The sequence below is a fragment of the Charadrius vociferus genome, unplaced genomic scaffold, assembly GCF_000708025.1.
Source record: "Charadrius vociferus isolate BGI_N301 unplaced genomic scaffold, ASM70802v2 scaffold190, whole genome shotgun sequence".
Lineage (NCBI taxonomy): Eukaryota > Metazoa > Chordata > Aves > Charadriiformes > Charadriidae > Charadrius > Charadrius vociferus.
In genome coordinates, this window is record NW_009646608.1 from 4,797,815 (window position 1) to 4,819,936 (window position 22,122).

The following is a 22,122-nucleotide window of genomic DNA, read 5'->3' on the forward strand; positions in this document are numbered from 1 at the left end:
GGTCAGCGCTAATGGGGAGGGAGGTGCACTGTAATGAAGACTAAAGCAGGAAGGTGTGAGATGCCGCGTCCTCGCCTGTTGCAATGCTCTGATGAGCTCACAAATATTTCCTTCTGTCTGGCAGTGGTTTTTGTCTCATTGTTTAAGAAAACAAGGTTCACACGATCATACCGTCCGCTTGTGTTCCTCCTCCTCCCTGCCTTCATTCCCCCTTGGAGGAGGGGGCATGGGCAACCTGCGGAGGGAAACCAAGGGCAATACAACCAAGGGCAGTACGACTTGGATTATCACAGTGAAGATACGTGGAATATGTAGAATACGGTCACAACGGTTACTGCCAAGGGACAACATCTGTCAGAAAAAAACAAAAGAGGCCTTTTCTGGTCGGAGGGCCTGACTGGCGCTTAACCCACCAGCCATGGCTTCACAAACCCCGCTGAAAAATGGGCGAGAAGCTTTGTGCATCTTCCTAACCTCTGGTGTTCAATGTCAGCCGCAAGCAGGTCGTCAAAAAGGACAAATTTGGTCCAGGCTAAGCTGATACAAGACCAGGTAGTGAAGGCATACAGATGTTGCTTGCTGAGGAATGATGACTTTAAAATTGCGATATTTAGTACACCTTTTATTGAACCTGTTAAGGGTGTATTTTACATACAGATGGGGGCAGGAAGGGATGCTGCACCGACCACGCTGTGTGCGTATTTTCACTATATGAACACACACACACACACACTGGAAATACTTAGAAAGAGATACATAATCAGCACTTCCATTTTAAGTGCCAGAGCTGAATTATTTCCACGTGGAAAAAGTCAGATAGACTTAGATTTTGGTTTGTAGAAGAAACCTGTGGTAATTATTCTTAGAATCATATATTTTTATTCCTTTCCCATTATCCACTTTCTTTCAGGAAACCGCGAGTATTATAGTATTCAGTAAAGATGTTAATAATCCGTAACTTGTAACCTGCTCATCCTCCTTTTCACTAGCAACCAATTCCTTCTTCTGTAGACCCATTTTCCTACCTCCTCCTTTTTCTCCCTCTCCACTACTTCTGAACTTTTCCAAAGTCTAGAAAACTGAACTTCACAGCTATAACTTTACAAGTCCACAATCTCTTAAAGGCAAGTATCTCTCTACGTGCCTAGATTCTCACTCAGCGGTGATGGTAGGATGTCAGCACTGGGATTTTACTTATGTCCCTCCCTTTCCACCCCCACCGTGCACGACCATCCGATCCCCTTGGGCACAACCACACAGCTGCCTCGCACGGCCGTACCCGCTTCAGCGAGGTACCGTCTGCTCTGCTCTCCACTAGCTCTTCAACCATTAACTCCAGATATGATCTAAATAAGCTTTGAGCAACAGGAGAAAAAAAAAAATACAGAGAAAAGATCCTCTTGTCCTACCTACTCCTACGTACCAACCATCCCTCTAAGCTGCAAGGTGAAAGACAGCTCCTCTGTCTTTGCTCTGGAGGTTCTTTCAATCAGGGATGGTCCACTTTACCCATCTGTAGCAAACACACCGTGAAGTGTTTTCCTGAAAAGAACCTTTAAGAGACTTATAATTCACAGTCAGTAAAAAGGGGAGAAAATCTTGGAGATGTGGCTGTTATTTTGCTTAATAAACACTCAACTCAAAAACTTTCTTTCTGCACGCTGGACCACCACAAAACGATTTTGCAACCTTTAATGGCATGCCAAACATTTCAAGCATGAAGAAAATGTCACACCGCAGAATAAAAAGCAGGCAAAACCTTTTTGTGCTTGAGTGGATTATGAGAAAACTGCAAATGGGGTGTTTACTACCAAGAGGAAAAAGGAGAGAGCTGAAAAGTGGGACAGGCAGGTGGAGAACTTGGCTTTTTGTTCACAGAGCGCAGCAGAACTCACTGACCAGCCTTTTCCTCTTTTCTTTTTTTTTTTTTTCCTTTAAAGCAATTTATTATTACCATCAAGAAAATAGATTTGCAACCGGCAAAGTCAGCAGAGCTGCTTAGGTGCCACAGGGACACGGGCATAGCAGACATCGACAACCTACCGCCAAGCGCTGCCTTATTGCAATGGAAGATGGAAGGGACGAGACCCATCAGCTCACTGCATCAGCCAAATCAGAGGCATCTCCCTCCATCGCCCTCTTCGCCACCACCTCCCCTCCTTTCCGACCACCCGGTTGCCATGTTTTAAAAAAAATCAAAAAATCAAAACCCAGAGTCATCACATGGTCAGAGCTGTTACAAAGGTGGCGTCACCCCCCGCAGATGTGAGCATCCTTGGTGCAGGTTGGTGAACACCTCTGCACCGAGCGAAGAAAGGCTCTTCCTAAAGGTCTAATGTCCATGCCCGTCAGGCCCAGCGTGGCCCAAACTGCCTCGAAACCCGCAGCCTTGAGGCTACAAAATACCAATAACAGCAAATGATAAGCTCTGCGCCGGTGGAGAGGAAGGCACGGTAACACTCAAGATCTTATATCACTCAGCCTCATGCAATAAAAGAAGAAATCCACTTACCACAAACGCTATCACGCTCTTCACCGTGGACTCCCAGAGAAAGCAGCTCCGAAGGAATTGTATTGTATTCCATATTGCCATGGTGATTTTTTTCACGCGATCAACATTTCTTGATAAGATCTGATAAATATTGAGTGGGAGGAGGGGAGGAGAGAAGGAGTTTATTAAACACTCTAATATCCTACCATTGCTTCAGAAAGAGGGATAATTTAAGCTACAACCGCATGCCAGGGCACATATTACAAATAAAGCCTCTATTTCAGAGACACACTCCAGCTCCTGTCTGCTTTCTGACTACACCCAAACCTTCCGGATTTTCCTCGTCCCTTAGAAAAAAAGAAAGAAAAAAAAAACCCGCACATCTCGATGCCAAAACTAAATAAAACAGTAACACAAACCTACCGCCTTTCACCTTCAATTCCCAAAATGTAGCAATGTCTCAGGAAAAGGGTCAGAGAGAAGGTAATCAAAACACTGAACCTCTTCTCTACATGTTTTGGATTAGTCCATATAAATAAATAAATACGGAATTTTAGCCTTATTACAGGGCACCTTTATTTAAAAAAAAGATAATGGCCACTGTTCTAAAACCCTGTGGACTTTTTAAATAACTAATTTAGACCCGGTTTCTTCCTTCCCAAAGAATGGACTAAGGCTCTTGTTGAGCTTTAGATGTTGTGAACTGTGCAACGTCCACAGCTATCATTTTCCCCACTGTGAAGTACAAAGCAGAACTACTGCTGCAAACTAGATGAGAAAGCAATTTCTTGTTAACACAAACCAACCTTTTTACATATACAGAAATATACAGAATTTACACGTGTTTGGCATTTTATGCATAAATAGGTTTTGCTCTTGCAACTGTGCTACAGCACAGCAATTCAAATCTTTCCGAAACGGATGCGAGAGCTTAGCCCAGACACAATTTTCACCTTTTTAGAAAATTTGCGGTTCTCCTCAGTGAAGCGCTTTTCTCGGGGCCTGAATGTTCTAATACTCGCTTTAACCTAATAAAATAAAATAATAATAAAAAAAATTAAAAGGATGTCATGTAGTTTTAAGTGCATGACTTCAGCTTTTTATCACCAGTGTTTCGGAATTTCAGGCTCTTTCACTCTTTTCAGCCTCTATATGACTTAGGAGGAGCTGCGAGGAAAAATGTGGATGAGTTAAATTGGGCAAAGCTGGACTCACTTCAGCAAAAGCAGAGCTGCGGTGTAGCCCACGATGGCCTTAATAAATAGAATTTAACTCAGTGAAAGGCTGCAGGGCATAAACAATTGAGACTGACTCAGCCACCTAAAAACTAAGTGCACCGTGTACATGCCTCATTAATTCTCCTGTCAACACCCTGGGAAGAGAACATGGTGGGTCAGCTTTTTGGGGAGGAAGTAGGTGTTAAAAGTAATGTATAATAACCTACACATTGAGCCCTTTTTTTGGCTGTTGCAAATGAAGCTGTGGCGTGCGGTAATTGGCATCTTCTTCTTAAGGCTTGTCAGTCCAAAAGTGCTCCTGCGTTGTCCCATCCACCTGGATGGGCCATCACAGAGCTCTGATGCTCCAATATTTCTTCACCTACTGCATGAAACACCCCTCCACCACCAGACGCAACTGGGTCAGGACTTTTCCTGCTTGGCTCCTAGTTTGTACAGGATCACCCTCTCCACCCCCGTGTCCTTGCAGCTTCACACATTTCTTACACCAGTGATAAACAAAGAGAAAATATTTCAACTTACAGGATTAAATAGGACATCCAGCTCCAAGTAAATTACTCCTTTTGAAGCACGTTCCAAGTCTTTATTCTTCAGCGTGTAACAACTTTGTTTACCGTTTCTAATCTATAGTTTGGGGAGGGGGGGAGAAAAAGCATCAATATTTTCCCATCTGTATTTCACAATATAATTTAAAGACACTACAAACAAATAAATAAATAAATCCCAAGCACAACAAAACCCCTCCCCAAGCCCTGATAATATACTCGGAGCCTGAAATACAAAATGACCGTTGGATTAGAGACCTATAAAATTGCAGATTAAATCTCTTATGGTCCAACTTTAATTTACAGACCTTGTACTTTATAGTAGAGCAGTGCACGCAATAACCAGTGAGAAAATTCTGCCCTGGAAGCCAGTGAGTTGATGGGAAGTAATCAGCCTCCGTTATTACAGGTTTAAAATGGCTTTTTTCTTCCAAAGTTCAGGAAAAGAGCCACAAACAACAGCTTACCTACCTATTGCACACTCCAGTACGTGAACCCACTTCTTAACGCTTAGCTTATTGCAAGGTTGTCAAATTATTACCCAGGAAACAAACGCAATCCAAAGAAATTAATCAGCTTAAGTGGAGCGAATGCTAATGTAACAAATGTTCAAAATTAACTAATTCATGTAAAAGACTTCTCCCCCCACCCCACCCCTGAATTTCAATGCCATTTCTATGCTCTAATCTGCCGGTTGGCCCTATCACATTAAATGTCTATTTAAAAAAAAAAAAACAACCAAAAAAAACCCCACACAACCAAAAAAACCTCCCTCGCCATTTTGTAAACTATTTGGCTCAAATCAAAAGCATTCTCTCTTCAAAAAGTGATGGCAGAAATATATTTATTATACACAGTAGGATATGTATTGATTAAACATTTGGCTTTTTAGGAAGCAGACCAGTTAATTCTAAACAGCAGTAACATAAAAAACTGCAGCTTACCAAAAAGCTACATTCAGGGACTGTAATGATCAAAGATTAAAGATAACGGAGGAAATTTGGGGGCATGAAATTGCAACCATATTTAAAACGGCTATTGCTGCTCTGGCATTTAGAAGAGGCACTCATATAAACCATGGTAGAAATGAGTAAGGGGGAGGGGGGGGGGGGGTAGGAATAATGGGAACCAAGTGATTTCACGAGACAAGGGAAAGGTCACTTCCATTCCCAACATTGCTCCACTCTTTCTGTACCAAATAGCTCATCACAGGATGGATGGGTTTTCTGGCTGATGGTTGAAAGGGAAGAAGGCTTCCTACAAGGACCAACTTTGCATTCTCTGTGGTGTCCACCCAGGAACTCTGCTTTCACTGGAGGGGGGATGCGTAGGGTTGGAGTTGGTGGCAAAGGATGCTGCAGCTCCCAAGAAAGGGGCAGGCAAAAATCTATTTTGCAGACCAGCAGGCTCAGACAACCTGCTGCCCCAAAGCAGAAGAGCTGCTGAAGCGGCTGGTCCCTCTTCTCGGGCCAAACGGACCGGCATCAGGAGGTCCTCAGGCCAACTGCTGCATCCAGGATTGTCGGCTCATCATAAAAGATTCTGCTATTTCAGCAGTTTGGTTCCCCACCCCCTGCCTCAAGCAAGGGCAAAAAATAATTTTAAAAGCTACTGAATGAAAACAAAACAAAATTTATTCAGAAATTTAAGATTTTGTTCCATTTCCCAAATTAACTGGAAAAAAAAAATGGATTTACTGATGGTAGAGATACAGGGCCAGAAGGACTTGGTTTGTGGATGTTATCTCTTCGGTCCACGGGGATGCCACCAGAAGCACGTTTAGACTGAACTTTCATTCATGGACTCTCCTGCAACAGGATAGAAGGTGTGTTGTTCCCAGTGTGTCTGCAGAGATGTAGGTGTCCGACACATCACGGCATCATCATTGTGGATTCTCCATAGTTATTAATTTGGGGGCTGAATTTCCATATATTAGTTATATATATATTCAGTTACACATATTTCTCATAACATTTCATCCCATTCCCCCAGGAGCAATAACTAGTGGGAAGTTCTCTCTACATTCCTTGTGATAGACTTCTTTCGTACATCTTTCAAGAGCATAACCAACAAGGAAAAAAAGGTCACATGCTGCTAAATTGATAGAAAAAGGAAAAGAAATGCTGTCACTACTGAGAAGGTCCGAGTGCAATCTCATGCTATTCTGCACTCAAAAAGTGCTTCTGACTTTGGGGAAAAGACTCTTCATTTTAAAAGCTGGAGCTGAATCAAACATTTGGGGTGTGTCTGCAGGTGTGTTCGCACACTAAGTTTCAAATCAGCAACGATAGCTTCCATCTCTGTCTGTCTTTGGAAGTGGAGGTTGGTTGTTGCTTGGGAAACTTTTTTAAACTGTGTCTTTCTTGTTGTTGCTGCTATTTTAAAATTGAACAGGGCAGAAAGCACTGCAGTGCAAACACAGCTTTACAGTCAGCTTCATCTGGCATCTTTAATTCTGAGTGTTTGACTTGTCTGGTAAAAGATGTGCAATTACAACTCAGCCTAAGACTAAACATTCATGCAGATATCCTAGCTTTTGACCTTCTTCAGAGACAAAAAAAAAAAAAAAAAAAAGCACAAGAGAGAAGAAAACTGGCTACGAAATGGTGTTTCTCCATTGCATTTTCATTTGGATAAAATGAAAAAAAAAAAAAAAAACAACAAAAAACCCAAAACTGTCAAAGAAAAATATCTCTTTACGGTTTTGGCAATGTGCTAAGCCAGTGTGGTTCAGCAAATGGTGTAGGGTAATTCTAACACCCATGACTGCATGGAGATTAGATCGGTGGCATGTCTCGACTGGGCCCAGAAGAAAACATCCAAAATAGCTTTTAATACTCTGCATTTTCATTGCACGCTGGTCTTGGGCCAGAGTTCAGATTCTGTTCAACGTCTCCCTCAATCTCAAGAGACAGCCAGTCATATTAATTTCATTTTGGATCTATTTCTTTCTCCTCTCTGGGTACTCTTCCCTAGTCTCTGCTGTTGGCAAAGACTGCAAATGCTTTTTCCAGCTGTGGAAAAGGTGAGCAGCCGGGGCTGGGATCCTAGGATGAACCTAAATGTTAGAAAGATCAGATTTCTTCTATCACCCAAACAGCTTTTGATACATACCTGAGCTCACACAGATTCCGCTCAATAAATGTTCCTGAAAGCTGTGTCTAAAATAGGTTATCTTTCCCATGTTTACATCTACTTATGGGAAAAGGGAAGGAAAGGCATATTCAAATGGAATGTGAAGATATCTGCAGGTGAGGTCCTTAAAGAGACATAATCAATATTATTCCTTTATTGATGATGATGTATATCCTCACTGAACACTAACGCCGGCATTCTCTGACAGCTTCTTAATAGCATACAACATCCTGGGGCTCAATCACCACCCAAGAGTGCCCGTAACCACATGGTTAACATGAGGACAGTAATGCCTACCCCACCAACATGCTTCACTTTGCACCATCACAAAAAAAAGTCAGGACTTTGATCCCATGGGAGCTTCTGATATTCAATTCAGAACAGAGAAATGCCTCAATCCAGAAAGACAAAATACCAGCATCAACATTTTCCCAGAGCAATCCATATATTCTATATCACAGTCCCTTCTCCATACAGCACCATGGAAAGGAAATCATCAGTTGGAAGAAAAGCTTAAATTCTTTGTGTATTAAGTATTTTGACCTACAGAGGCACTTCAGACAGAAGCAACTTCTGGCGGTGCTTTAGCCGAAGGAAACGTTCAGGTACATGAGACCACCATACAGTCAAGGCCCAAAGTGCACCGGGTTCCTTTCAAATGAATGAATACGATTTGCTAAACTCTTCCCACAGATGTCTCCAGTAAAACAAATGTGACTAAACACAGTATTGATGTAGCCAGCCAATGCTAAATCTATTAAGCAACAACCTTCTGACCGCTTGGGAATTTTAATGAAATAGCAAAAGCCGAGATTGATATGACATGAAACACGGAGAAGACAGGACCCTTACGCAGCAAAGGGTGTTTTTTCATTGCTCTTGTCTCAAAGAAATATGGTTTAGTGGCTTTTTTTTTTTAACATTGATTTTAAGAAAACTTCACTCTGTATCCAGCTTTGATGCAGATTCAATGTCACATATTGATGACCTGACAGAAGAACGCTGGGTTAAACTTCTGTACATCAACACCCGTGACGTGTGGGAAGGGTAATGGCTACTCTCCAAGGGTAATTCATGTAACGCGTTTGGGACCTCTGATATTCCTGCTTGAGCTCATTGCTGATGCACAATGTCATACCATTTGCCCCGAACAACATAAAGCTGTCTTGTAATAGACGCTCACCTACCCTTATCAAAGGACATATTTCCCCAGGAAAAGAGGAAAGCAAGCCACATATTTGATCCACCCGGACATGAGTAAAGAGGGGGTTTTTGTTCCTCTCCAGTCTTACAATATACATTGATTTGATTTTGTATGAAACGCCCATTCATTCACCCCAAAGCTCTTTACCTCAAACATTTCACTTTTAACAACTTTCTGTGGGATCCAAAGTAGAATGGGTCCTTGGCAGAGGGCTGATATCTAAAGACCATTTATATATGGAGCTGATGGTCTGAAAGAAAGCGGGCAGCCACACAAGGGCTTCCAGGCAGTCTGAGGAGAGGCTGAAAACCCCGTGAACACAAGGATCCTAGGTGGTACTTGAGAAAAACATTCCTGTTGATTCCATGTCAGTGAGTACTGCATGGTCAGGGGAGGATTTATTTTCAAAAACAAGGTGGTTTTTTGGTTTGGGATTTTTTTTCAGAAAGAGATGCAGGGTTTTTTCCCCATTCCAAAATTTCTAATTCATGATAGGGATAAAAGTCCGAATAGACTATCCACTTCACAGCTGCCTCTATCAAATAAATGCCGCATTTCCACTTTTCTCAAACTCTAAAGCTTTCTCCTGGAAAAGGCTGTGCACTTATGGTCAAGTGCTAAGTAATTGCAGTCGTCAGGTGTCTGCTCTCTGAATCCAGGCCATGTTTTAGATAATTAAGCTTGCGAAAGTCATACTACTTGTTTTCACGGTATCGTTGGCTACCGACCTTGCTTGGCACTTGAAAATATTTCGTAGACCTCTTCCTGTTTGCTGAAAAAAGGGTGCAGCTGAAGACTACTCTGAGCTGATAATTCAGCAGATAAAAAACATTCCATTCTGCGATACAACTCTTCACTCAAAGGTCTTTCTACGCGAGGATATTTGATATACTCTGCTTTCAAATTCATTGAAGCACACTATATGCTCCCGTGTCTCTAATAACTTAAGGCCTTCTAGGAGATAGGAGTCTCTTGAAGCAAAACAATAAAGACAGGCCCTCACAAAGAGAAACACGGTTGCTTTTACTAAGATCTAGGGCACAAAGGAACACAGAGATGGAAAGGACTTCTTTGATAATTAGTTCAAGTCCCCCAAAACCTACAAAACTTCTATAACCTATCAAACTCCTTTCTTGAAGCCATGAAGTTTTTGCCCTACTTCTCCATTCCCCAGGATCATCTTCAGCGTTTAGCACAAAAGCCTGCTCCATTCAGTGGTGTAAATGGTCTTCTCTTTCATTCTCCAGGCTCTGAGAAAGCAATCTCCCTCTCAGCCCAAAGGTCAGGCAAGCCAGACTCTATAGGTCACCTCTGGCAAGAGAGGGATCCATTTTGCTGGGTATCTTGGTAGCACTAATCTGCGTCTTTTCCAGTTTAAATTCTGCTTCTGTGACTGTGGCTGACCAGAGCTGTATTTGAGGTCCCTTAAATGTGCTTTAGAGGAGGACGTTAGTTTGACATGAAGAAGGGCAGGAGAAAAAAAAAATACAATGGGTTGATTAACACAGAAAAGCTAAAGATAAAATGTAATCAAATAACTGCTTCTCTCCCTCTGTCCCTCACCTACCTACCAATAGAGAAAATTCCAAATTCAGTGTAAAGCTATCAAAATCAATGCCTCTACAGTGCATTTTTAACAGAGATGTAGGAGAAACAAAGCAAATTGTGTATTCATCCAATATTGCTTCATCATGCCTATCAAAAGAACATGAAGTTTTCAGCTTTATTCATCATCTGGCACTTTAAAACTCTTCTCATGCTGCCCAGTTTTTTATGTTTCTTATTTGGTGCCTGCAATAAGCCTAGATCACAGTCAAGGATGAATGGAAAGCAAAAGTAATTTCACTATCTCTGAATTTTTGTGCAGTAAGGTTATTCGTGTGTTCATGTTAACATGATGATGAAGGTGTACACATTTGCTAAACGCCAGTGTAAGACTCCTGAACACATTTAAACCAAAATTCGTTGTCAATTTAATTAAACACTTCATATCCCTCCAACATATACTTTATTCAAGGCAATTTTTCATTAAGAAAAGAATTTAGTCATCCATGAACAATTCCTGAAGTAAACTTACTTCATGAGCTGACAGCTCACAAGTCAAACTTGTGCATTTTTAACACGGAAAATACACCCAGGTACTTCTATTTTCGAAAGGGAATTTAATGCAAGGCAAATATTAGGCCTGATTACCTAGGAGAAATTAAACCTGTACGATTTGTGAGGCTTCCTCGAGTCTTTAACTATTGTTCTCTTTCAGCATATTTATCTAAATGCTTCAAAGAATACATTCAAATTTATAGTCAAAATGACAACATACATCAAAATTCCCATTTCAAGCAAAAGAGCTTAGAAAATTGCAGTTCTCAGTCTGAGCAGACTAAGTTAATAGGTGCAAAATGTTTTTTAATCAGAAGCAGAGACGAATGTATTTACACTAGAGTTGACTGATATAGGAGGCAGAGAAGTTTGGACGGGAAGGAAGACGATCAGTTGGCAAGGGAAAGCATAAACAATTTTTATTTTGGGGTTGTTTTTTTTTTTTTTGTCTCAAACCTTGGCCAAAAAAACCTACGCTGAATAGTTTGGACATTACCACACACATGCACTCCCCTCCTCTGCCTTGTTACATGCTTCCTAAGGGATACTTGACAAATGCCTATAAAATCAACACAAAATCCAAATCTAACATCTTCTCGCTGTGAGCCCACACAGCCTGCTGCCGATCATGCCGACCATTTGGCAAGCACCGGATCTGCAGGAGAGCAGCTGCTCCAGCCACTCTCTTCCAGTAACATCAGAGATACGAGGACTTGGGGAAAAATTAACAAAGTGATCAAAAATGGAATAAAAGATGTTAAGAGGTTTTTTTCCTCCCTGTAAACATCAAATCATCCTCCATGCCCAACTGACTCTAATATTGTTCTAAAACTGGAGATATTGACAACTCAAGCCACTAAAATAGACAAACAATCTAAAATATCCCCAGCTTCAAAAAATAACCTGCAGTTCAAGCCACGGAGGGAAGAGGATTGCAAAGCACACGACAGTGTGTGGGGCACCAAAAGCCCAATATTTACTCCTCAGCTTCTATAGCTTAAGCTTTTCTTATCCCCAAATTGCAGAGGTTCCCCTGTTCTGGACTCCAGTATGACTTGGAAACAGCACACAGTAGATGAAAACAAACACGCTTTCATGAAAAGATTCAGAAGCCACATCACTTTTAATTCGCATATACAAGAAATACCCTTATTTAGACAAAATAATAACAAAACTGGAGCACACTGGCCTATTTCTGTACCACTATAAAGCATTCCTTAGGTTGGGATCATATCCTCTAAGAGTTTGCTGGGCAGTTCATTATTTATTTGGAAACACCAAATATTTCCAGTTCCCCTCTCTGATCTTGATTGGTCCCTTACCTAAACTATTGCTGACTCTCTGGGGTTTATATAGACTGCTTTGATTAAATGGGACCTTTGCTTTTCCCCCTCAAGAAACCTCCCATTTCTCCAGCCTCTGCTGGGACAGAGCCCCACTAAACCCCTATTGCCATACTGCCTTTCCTGCAGCATCCCACCTCTGAAATTCCAAGGCAAACCCTTGCCTTAACCATAAGAGATGCGTGCCAGCCTTTCCGCAGAGGTGAATACGCTTTCACAGAGAGGTTTCAAAACAATACTGCAATTTTTTACTCCATCATTTCAATCAGGATTCACCGTCTGCCTGTCGGAGAGTGCTACTACCCGCAGCATCACGCTGTGCATTACTAAAGGCATCTCGCTACTGCACCTATCACTTGAATCACGTTATATATTGCAAGCGTGAATGTTGGTAGAGGGCTCGACACAGAACTGACTGCTTAAATACCTGTCACACCCTCTCTTCTACATATGGAACCTACTGCAAAACATCAGTGCCTCAAATCCCACAGAAACCCCCATGTTAACCCCCAGTTAAACATGTTCACGCGACTTGACTGATAGGAGCGCAAGAGCCCTGCGATGTTTCAAGCCTCAGCCGCTAATTGATTTAATAAAAGCCACAGCCTAGCAAGTTCTCAAACTTTACTGCAAAAGTTACCAGAATCTTCTGTGACGCCGCACATATACATGGAGCTGTTTACATCCTCTTCATCTGCTTTACTCACTCTATTACCACCAGCCTTGTTCCAAAACTAAATCAGCCTCACCGAACACAAAGCTGCTTTTCCCCCGTTTCTCTATTAATGTCTTTTAATGACCCTTTTACGTCCCCCTCTCTTTAGCTTGGCCTTTTTTGGCCATTTCTGAAAAAGCCTCAACTCTCCTTAATCTCCAGAGCAACCACTTTCCCCTGAGCGCGCTTTGTTTCCAGTTTTGATTTTATCCTCCCATGGTAGTGCTCACTCTTCACATATTTGTTTACAGAACAAAAGCCACCAGTCTTTAAAAGCACTACGGAGTAGAAAACACCCCTTTTAGGTAATTTTATTCAGCTGTGCCAATAACAACAGCTATCTCTAGTCAGTCCTACTGTGATGTGCAATTACTTTCTTGGAGTAAAAAGAAGCAAGACAGAACAAAGACATGCTTAAAATGTTACCTTCAGAAGATGATGTGGAAACACACAGAACAACTCAATTATGTTTTCAGACCTGCATGGCGTATAGTACTGATGAAGTACAGACACTTCTGCAATTTTCTTTCCAATCAACCAAATTTGTACTAAAATGGGTTGGCAACACTCGTTACGCTATGGAGAACTATAAACACTGCCAACTAAGGCATATAGATCACAAAACCTGTTTATCTCTTAAATTTGTGTTGCTTTGTGCTACAGGGAAAAGAAATGCAATTCGTTTCCAGCGAAACCATCAATGTTTGAATGATATGCGTGGCAAAGGTAACTTACAGACAGCAAAGGGATGGCAACTTTTCCAAGAAAATCAGGGGGTTTGTCTCCATCTTCATCAAACACTGTCACTTCCAGAACATCATGAATATCTTTAATAGGGCTGGAACAAAAAGTGCAGACACATAAAAAAAAATAATATTCGATACACATGCACACAGTCTCCTCCACAAAGATCTGAGAATACTGTTTTACTAATTAAGTTTGTATTACCTTGGAGTATAAAACTAACATTTAATTAAATTCCCCTAAAAAAGGAATCAAATTATGGGTATTCCCCAAGCTTCCCCCTCATGTTTCAGTCCCATAACTAGGTGAAGAAAATAACTACCAGACAGTCACATTTTTTGTGCGTCGATATTGATGCTACCCATGTAGAACTCAGCTCTCCGACAGGGAAAGCTGGTGACTGGGAGAGGTCAAGGGCTGTATTTAAAACCAGGCTTCAGGACATCAGAGAAATAATCCAGGAAACAAAACTTATGCAACTTCATTTGACTTGAACAATTTTCTCCCTTTTAAGGAACTAACAAAACCAATTACTTTAAAATAAACCTCACAACCCTAATTCAAGGCCAAACCTACAATATTTTTGTGCCATTCAGTGCAAATGCTCTACGGAGGTGGCAGCAGGCACTCGATCCTAAGTATTTATATCATTAGTAAATCAGAGTCTCATTTGAGAAAAGTTATATCTATGTGCCTGCAAAAGCAACTGGAGACGACTTCTGAGTTGCATTCATTATCTCCGCTTTCCCTTTTCCCACGTGCAAGAGTTAAAGAAAGAGTTACATGGTACAGAGCGCGTTTATTATTTAGCTAAGTGCAGCCGTTCCGCCCAAAAGAAGGTTGTTTCAGAGCAGTCCTGCTCCTAAAACCTCTGCCTGCAACACGGTGGAGTTGTTCCTCACGGAGTGAGTCGGAACCTAAAGGTCACCTGGCTGTCCCTCCAGCGAGCGACCATAGCGTGTTCTGTGATGTGACCAGCAGCCAACCAACCATGACATGCACTCTTGTCAAGACATTACAGCTTTAAAATACATTGAAACCTTCGACTTCTGCAACCACACTTCCACATTCCTCTCCAAGCCATTCTCATTTTCCATATGATGTAACTAGCAGTGGTATAAAATATTAAGAACCCACAGTGACACACACAGATAAGTGTGTTGCAGAAAATCTGAATATGATGGGGAGGGCTCTGTGGTGGTATTGAACGCTCCAGCTGAAATGGATTCATTCACTAAAAACAATCCGCTCTGCTCCATCATAAATCTAAATCATCAGTAGCTTTTAAGGTGCTTAATTGAAATTTTTAAAAATGGCCAAAAATCTAAGGAGAGCTGTAAGAGCCTGACTGGTTCTGCAGATTTGGTGCTTGGACTAACCATGCAACAGCAATAAGAAAGTTAGAGGTAGTCCACAGCTGACATTTCTGAGACCCACAGGAAGTAAAGACACAACCTTTCTTTTTAAGTGAAATAATTTCGGATTCTTATTAGATCTGTTTTGTTGGATGAACATCCGACAAGACTCATCTGCTGGCACAATCTCAGAACAAACAGTGACGAGTGGAAGCTTCTTGAGAACAGACAGAGTAAGAGAAAGGACTCCCAGAAACACGCATTCAGCTGCAGCCATGAATTAAACAGAAATCCAGCACAGCACTTCTATCAAAGAGATCAGATACTTTTTATCGCATTCGCATCCAGCCCAGTATTTATGAACGTTGCTTTTGCAAGAAGTCCATCATTCTCAAACTGTTCTTCCAGTGGACAGCTGCAAATGTCATAAATGCTCCACCGCCAGCCCTCGCGGGTGCCTTCCTTCCCGCAGACTACTACAGTCTTGGAGACTTTTATCTCGTTCAGTTATTCACAAAAATATTTGTCAGCACAAAGCAAGATGGAAAAAAAAAATGTGCTGTCTAAAAGCGATACCTAAATTACAACTTTTGTTATTAATAAAGTCATCAGAAAAAGAATACTTTGATTTCCATAAACATTTAAGCATCTAATTTGGGGTAAGCTATGTTTGACTAGTGTAAATTCGGAAGATATACCAGGAACAACATGAGCTCTAATTTTCTGCTTACTTACAAATTAAACAAGGATTCTACCATGGTTCAACGAAACATATCTCATTTTAAATTACGGAAAATGTAGGCGTGAGTATCTGGTCTCTACTTTTTGTTATATTATCTCTTGGATCCAGCTATGACTCCATTATGTCTAGTCATGATTCTTCCTATAAATACCACAGTAATTTTTCTTTTAATGACTTCTATTAATAAACTCCATGCAAGAACTAGTAAAAGGCAAAAGGCTTTAATTGAGTTATATTTGATATTTCTCCAACATCCTCTCTGACTATAAAAAAATGACATATCTTAAATTTGACCTTTGCGTTTTCCCAAAGTCGATAGCTTTTATAGTTAAGCTGCTAAGTGTTTGGTGTTGCAGCACGGTTTCAAAAGCAATCCACTTACAATGTGAAAACTTTGTTCCACTCTGGGTTGAGGTTCTTGTAAACGGTGTGTGTTTGAAGACTGTCGTTTCCCAGCTCTAATACACAGAAAGGATCACTTTTACCTGGGGAAAGATCAGATAGATAAGAAAAAGAAAATTATGAAGCGGACCAGTTATTGTATTTACTATGCAGTAGGGCTGAGGAAGTGATTCGTCAAATAGAATTAGATCCATTAAGACAACTGCAAATCTCCTCCTTGTGTTGGACTGACTCGCTAAATAAACACTCTCTCTGATGCATCCTCAGTTCTGGCAACTCTAACACTTACCTTACAACTCATTCAGGTGGCTTCACTCTAATACCTGAAATCTGAGACTTACAGTGAATCATCTCTAAGTCTTTATAGCAAGACACATCTGCTCCCGCTGGCAATTACTCAGATGACATCAGGAGAGCAGTACCATCATTCTGACCCAGGTAAGCATCAGTGCTGCAGCTCTCTTATTTTATCCTCTGCTTAGAGTCTGTTGTCTTCTTCAGTTGATGACAGGATTAAGTACCCGCACCATGAGAAGAGAAGCACAGCACCGTCTGCATCAGCAGCATCTCTTCAATTAGTTCCACGGGAGCAAGTCCTTGAAGCTATGAAGACCCTACGCAGTGCCACAGTTTAAACAAAACCCACCATCAACTGGAGAATCCACGCATGAACCAGGTGTCATACTTAAAGCAGACAAACAAAATAAACCCCCAAAACCAAAAAAAAAAAAACCCAAAACCCAAACACAACCTCCTCTCAAAAGAAGGATGTCAAGGTGGAACTTATTATGGTGAAGACGCGTTTGCTAATGTATTTTTTGATAACTCACATTGCATGAATTTGTAGCTTTCACAACTTATTGCAAGTCAGCAGTTTCCACCGTGAATAGAGCACCCTTTATCAGGATGTCTGGCTCAATATCTGATTTAATTTCAACTTCAGTATTCGTGTATAACTCAGCCATAGACCCTCCAGCCTAACTTTTATGTAGGCAACTAAATAACTCAGCAATGCAGGGATTTAGATAGCAGACAAAAAAAAAAAAATATTTAAGCAAAAGCTGTCTTTTTCTTAATCCTTATTTTTGGTATCATTAATGCAGAGCTCTTAAGGTCCTTACTCTGAGAAGTTTATAAACTAAACAGGAGTCTTTTCAGTATGTAAACAGTGGGTATTAACTAGTCAATATTGGTAAAGTTTAAAGACCGTGTGTATTACTGGAATCTATTTGTCTTCTCCTTTTCAGCTTACGTGCCCATTCCCTGATAAGTGTGGAAATGCATGTAGCCTTTCAGAGAAACTGCTTGAAATGCAAACTGGTATATGCCAAAAACAATCCCACTGTATAATTTGGTATTCTGAATGCTATTTTTTTGGTCAGTGAGCAAATGCAGTGTTTGAGAAGAACTCTCATGCGTACACAGAAAACATGCCACAAAGCAGAAAAAGTCATTTTCACGTCAACAAAACTATTATCTGGGAATATAAAAGTCCAGAAGGCTCAAACTGGGCTAGTCGTGGCTGAAGAGCTTCTACATATTTGATATAGCTGTGTGGAAACTAGCCTAAAATTTCTGTCAAATGGTAAAATATGGATTTCCAAAACACTCTTCAAAACCAAAGCGGATACTATGTTGTTTTCTGATAGCTGTTATTATCGTAGGCAAAAAAACCTTGCAATTAAAATCTATAATGCCAACATATAATCAACCGACAACAGAAATCCCAATCGCACCAAAACCCGATCTTTGCTATGGGAATAAGGTATAAAGTGGCGTTACACACGTCATCAGATGAGTGGTCTGCAGATCACCCACACAAGACTTCTATGGGACAGGACGGGGAGGGAATGCTCCTCGCTCCTGCTGCCCCCCTGTTAACCCTTGGAAATCTTTGTACCTCTTATTGTCTCTGTGATTTTCCCTTTATCAGAGTTTTTAGCTAGACTTCGAATTTACTTATATCAATAACAATAAATCTGAGCAGTCTCCCTGGCAATGCAGGAAATATGGCACTGCTCTAGGAGGGCTCTATTATGGAAGCCCATAATTGCCGCACTAATCATTTATGAATGGCTCAGAACAGATAATTAATCTTTATGTCTCTCATTTCACGATCAGAAATTATGCTATTTTTACCTAAAATGGCTGCATCCTTTTGCAATTTGGTGGGTCTATTACAGCATAATACTAGGATATTTTCAGCACTGCCATTGAAAAACAATTTGTCATTTGCTTCATGAATCAGGCTCAAAGCCTGGGTTATTTTGAATATAATGACAGACTGAGTAACCTTTTACTTAAGCAGAATTTCATTCTGTGCGATGCGCAAGGAATGTGTGTCACATACTCTGTATGAAAAGTCTTTGAATTGCAGAATCAAGAACCTGCGTGTCTCTTCCAATGTTCATTATCCGCCCACGTGCTCCTGTTTAAGTGTTGAGGGAAAAAGGGGCCAAATCCATCCCTGATGCAAACGCATTAGCATCAGTGAAGTTTTCCAAAGGGTAGATAACCTTCTGGGCTCAGCTCTTTCCCCGGACACTGTCTATATTAATGCCTCACATATTTCTAGATAGCCCTATTTTTGCCATTTGGCAAAGGTTCTGCTTTGCTGGGGTACACTTCTTATTAAATTTGTTAAGTAAGGTGCAGTTATGCACCCAATTCCATATAGGCTTATACATTATGTCAATTTAGAAATCCATTTCTGTACAAGCTACCTTTCATTATTGGCAGACTTTTTGTTTGTTTTCAAAATAAGTTCTTCAGCTCTTTAAATTACTGTTCTCTACACTAACACTTTTTTTCCACTGCAGGGTTAAGCGGTGAACTGAAACTGAAATAGTTATCAGGATTAATGTTGAGCTTTTTCCTTTGGTCCTTATTTTAGGAGCAATGTTCTCCTACGTTACAACGTCTTCATGAATACCGGGGAATGGGGCAATGGTTTTCTCTCCAGCATCTTTCCTGCCCTTATCAACAAGTTATCCTAAAAAATGACTACGTCAGCAAATACACAACACACAACGCTGTGTCTGTGAAATACAAGCTGCTGCAAGATACAGAGGGGAATTAAAAGGTCTCCGGAATCCTGGAGAAGATGATAATAAAAATAATAATACCTGGGCAGTCCCTACAGAGAAGGATCAATTCCCTGGAACTTCCCTGGAAAAACAATAGAACGTTGTATTTTTAAACGGTGTTAGCGTCCGTCGCTGTCAGGACCAAGCACAACTTGAAATAAAGCTCAATGAAAAGCCCATCCTTTTCTCGGAGTAAGAGCACCGAAAAGATCATCCCAAACCAAAGCCTCTCATGAGCTGTAAGAGAAAACATCACACTCGCAGCCCCATTGCTGGCAAGCTCTCCTTTTCGGGTAACAGCCTGCAGCACCACCCAAACCCACGCACTCAGCACCGTGTCAGATGCCCCCAAAATCTTTAGTCTTGTTCAAGAACTCGCAAGGCACCTGGTAAAAGATGGAGAAGCTGCTCTGCAGGCACCATCACTTCATATCGACTCTCATTTTACAGATTCCTGCTGGAAAATACAACAGCACACCATGCCAAGTGCCAAGTTATCGGTTATGCTGCTCAGATCTAAAGGGGAAATCAGATCTCCATCCACTGGACCTTCCCACGTACTTTTGGGAGTCAAAACCATTTGGTATCTCAGTTCCTTGAGGCAGGTTTCACCACTGGAGAAATGAGGAGATGATTTACTTTTCCTTGATCAACTGACAGGAGTGCATGAAGTCTAAGTAGCACTCACAATATATTATGGCACTCACCATATATTATAGCACCATATGCTGGAAAATAGAAATAAAATACCTGCAAAATCTGCTGCCAACAGGTCCACCGCCTTTAAAACTTTGACTTGTAAGAAGCCCACATCCTTTATGTCTCTAAAGGAATTCTTTATACTCTGCAAGGAGAAAAGCATAAAGACACATTTTGTTTGTAATTCAGTGAGAAATGGAAAATAATGAACTACCAAATGACTTACATTTTTACACCCATCACTATTTCTGCAGTGGTTTAGTTCGGGAGCTGATACAGCCATGAATACATCTCCACTGTCCCAGTCTCACTGCACCGTGAGGTTCACAACTTCCCAAGCTACCTGCTCCTATGGAAATTCTCCATTCGCATTAAGTTACACGTTAACTTTATGGTGGAGACTGAGAGAAGCCCTGCTTGTTTATGCAAGTATCATCTGCCAGCTAAAACAGAAAAGGGGAGATATGCAGACCTGGAGAAGCAGCATGGGTTGGGAATGCAGCGCTCTCAATCGGGAGTGTGGAATCTGTTCTCAAAAGGAACTTTGACTTGTGACATTCAAATCCTTTATGTCTCAGCCTCACACCCCATTTTAGAGAGATACACGCTTATTTCTTCTTGCCCAGCTTTTGGGGATTGAGGTGTGGAAGCCATCATACGTCTTTATCTTCCAGAAGTTGAAAGTCCAGAACATATACCCTCCACAGGAGGAACAAAAGCTAACTATACCATAATCTCTCTGTGATATTCAGTCTCTCTCATTCCCCATGATAATCTCTTAATACATTTCAAGTTTGCAAAGAAAAGTATTGGTTTAAAACTCAACAAATACACGCAGCCAAATTGCTTGGGTCTATGTGCCCTGCCAATCTCCTCGTCATTCTGAACATAATAACTATTCTGTGTAATAGTTTTCTCTGGTAGGAGACATGTTATTATGACTGGACAAATCTTGGTTTGTTTTTTTTTTTTCCCCCTGCAATTTAGAACTTTCAAAACTAACGGAGAAAAAAAAAAAAAAAGGAAATTAAAAAAAAAATGCAAACTCACATAGCGCTGTGAAATCTGTCGCCGTTCACTGGGGTCTCCCAAAGGGCAGACACACAGATCAGAGATAGACACTCCTGTACATGGGGCAACAGCGATCAGCATCAGCAGGGACCCCGGATGCTTTTCCAGAGGCAGCTCTAAGCAATTGGTCTGCTTCGTTGGCAGGGCACTAATGTCAACTTGGCACCTAGAATGACATGGCCAAGGGTTAAGAAGAAGGAGGAGGAGCTGGAATTAAAAAATAAATGAAGCAATATTCATATTGGTTTCAGCAGCAAGCAGGCACCAAAACTTACTGGTTGTTCAGGGTGGAAAGAACGCAAGAAAAAGCATCTCAAAATTAAACACGGGAAACCAATTAGCCGGTTTCTATTGCACTTACTGTCAAGTTTTGCTTTCTGGTTCACCTGCTGGTAAGCAGAGGTAAAAGGTTTGGGCTGCAAGTACAGTGGGAAAAGTTAACTCTGGCCTGCCTTGCTTCTCCTCTAAAATCCCCTAGTGCTTTGTGATGGATTTGAAACACAATTTTATTGCACCTGGGGGAAAAGAAAAGGGGCAAACGCAAAATTTAAAACATTAGCCTAAAATAGATTGGTTTCTTTAAAGTCACATACTCCATTTTATGCTACATTATACTGTATGCCCCAATCTCTTTTACAAGCCTTAGTAAAGCTACATTTTCAGTGTACTGTTATATTTCCCAAAGGGAAGGATTGTCTTAAAAGTCCCCCTTCCATCCTCTGCACGTAATATGTATCATTAACCTGATACTACCCAAAAAAAAAAAAAAAAAAAAAAAAGGAGGAAAAAAGAAACATTCATAAAGAGACAATAATAAAAGACGAGCACGGGCTAAAGCAGAGAGAGATCACTAGACAGCCAGTTATATGTGAAGGCAGCGGTTAAACGCAACAGAAAGCCTAATCACTTGGCTCGGCTAAATGCCTTCTATTTAGGAGTCCAGTAAATGGAGTGGAACTTTTTTGAACCTCCGTAGGGCTTGGCTTTTAAGAACAGGCTGAACAAAAGTTACAGATGAAAAAGGAAAAAAAAAAAAAAAAGAAAAAAAAAAAAAGGAAGGGGAAAGCTTTGTTGCCACAGCGCGAAGGGAGTCCCATTTCTCAAAGGGACGGTGAGCGGATGATGGAGAGCGAGAGCTTTCGCTCCGCCTAATGCCTGCCGACAAGTTTTTATTTAAACTAAACTTGTTAAGGTGTTGTCTTAATAGGCTAAAATTCCACAGGGTTCCCCCAGGTGGGTTTCTTCTGGGTAA

General features: G+C 41.0%; 1 protein-coding gene across 2 annotated transcripts in view; it reads right to left on the reverse strand.

Moving 5' to 3' along the window:
* The window catches only part of MCTP2 (multiple C2 domains, transmembrane 2), a 108,398-nt gene that overhangs the window by 42,695 nt on the left and 43,581 nt on the right, over window positions 1–22,122 (reverse strand). For both annotated transcript variants that reach the window (XM_009887137.1, XM_009887129.1), the window contains 7 exons: window positions 20,850–21,036; window positions 19,851–19,944; window positions 15,995–16,097; window positions 13,507–13,609; window positions 4,252–4,353; window positions 3,445–3,519; window positions 2,513–2,632 (listed from right to left, as the gene is read on the reverse strand). In XM_009887137.1, coding sequence (XP_009885439.1) covers window positions 2,513–2,632; window positions 3,445–3,519; window positions 4,252–4,353; window positions 13,507–13,609; window positions 15,995–16,097; window positions 19,851–19,944; window positions 20,850–21,036 — 784 coding nt within the window. The remainder of the gene's footprint in view (window positions 1–2,512; window positions 2,633–3,444; window positions 3,520–4,251; window positions 4,354–13,506; window positions 13,610–15,994; window positions 16,098–19,850; window positions 19,945–20,849; window positions 21,037–22,122) is intronic.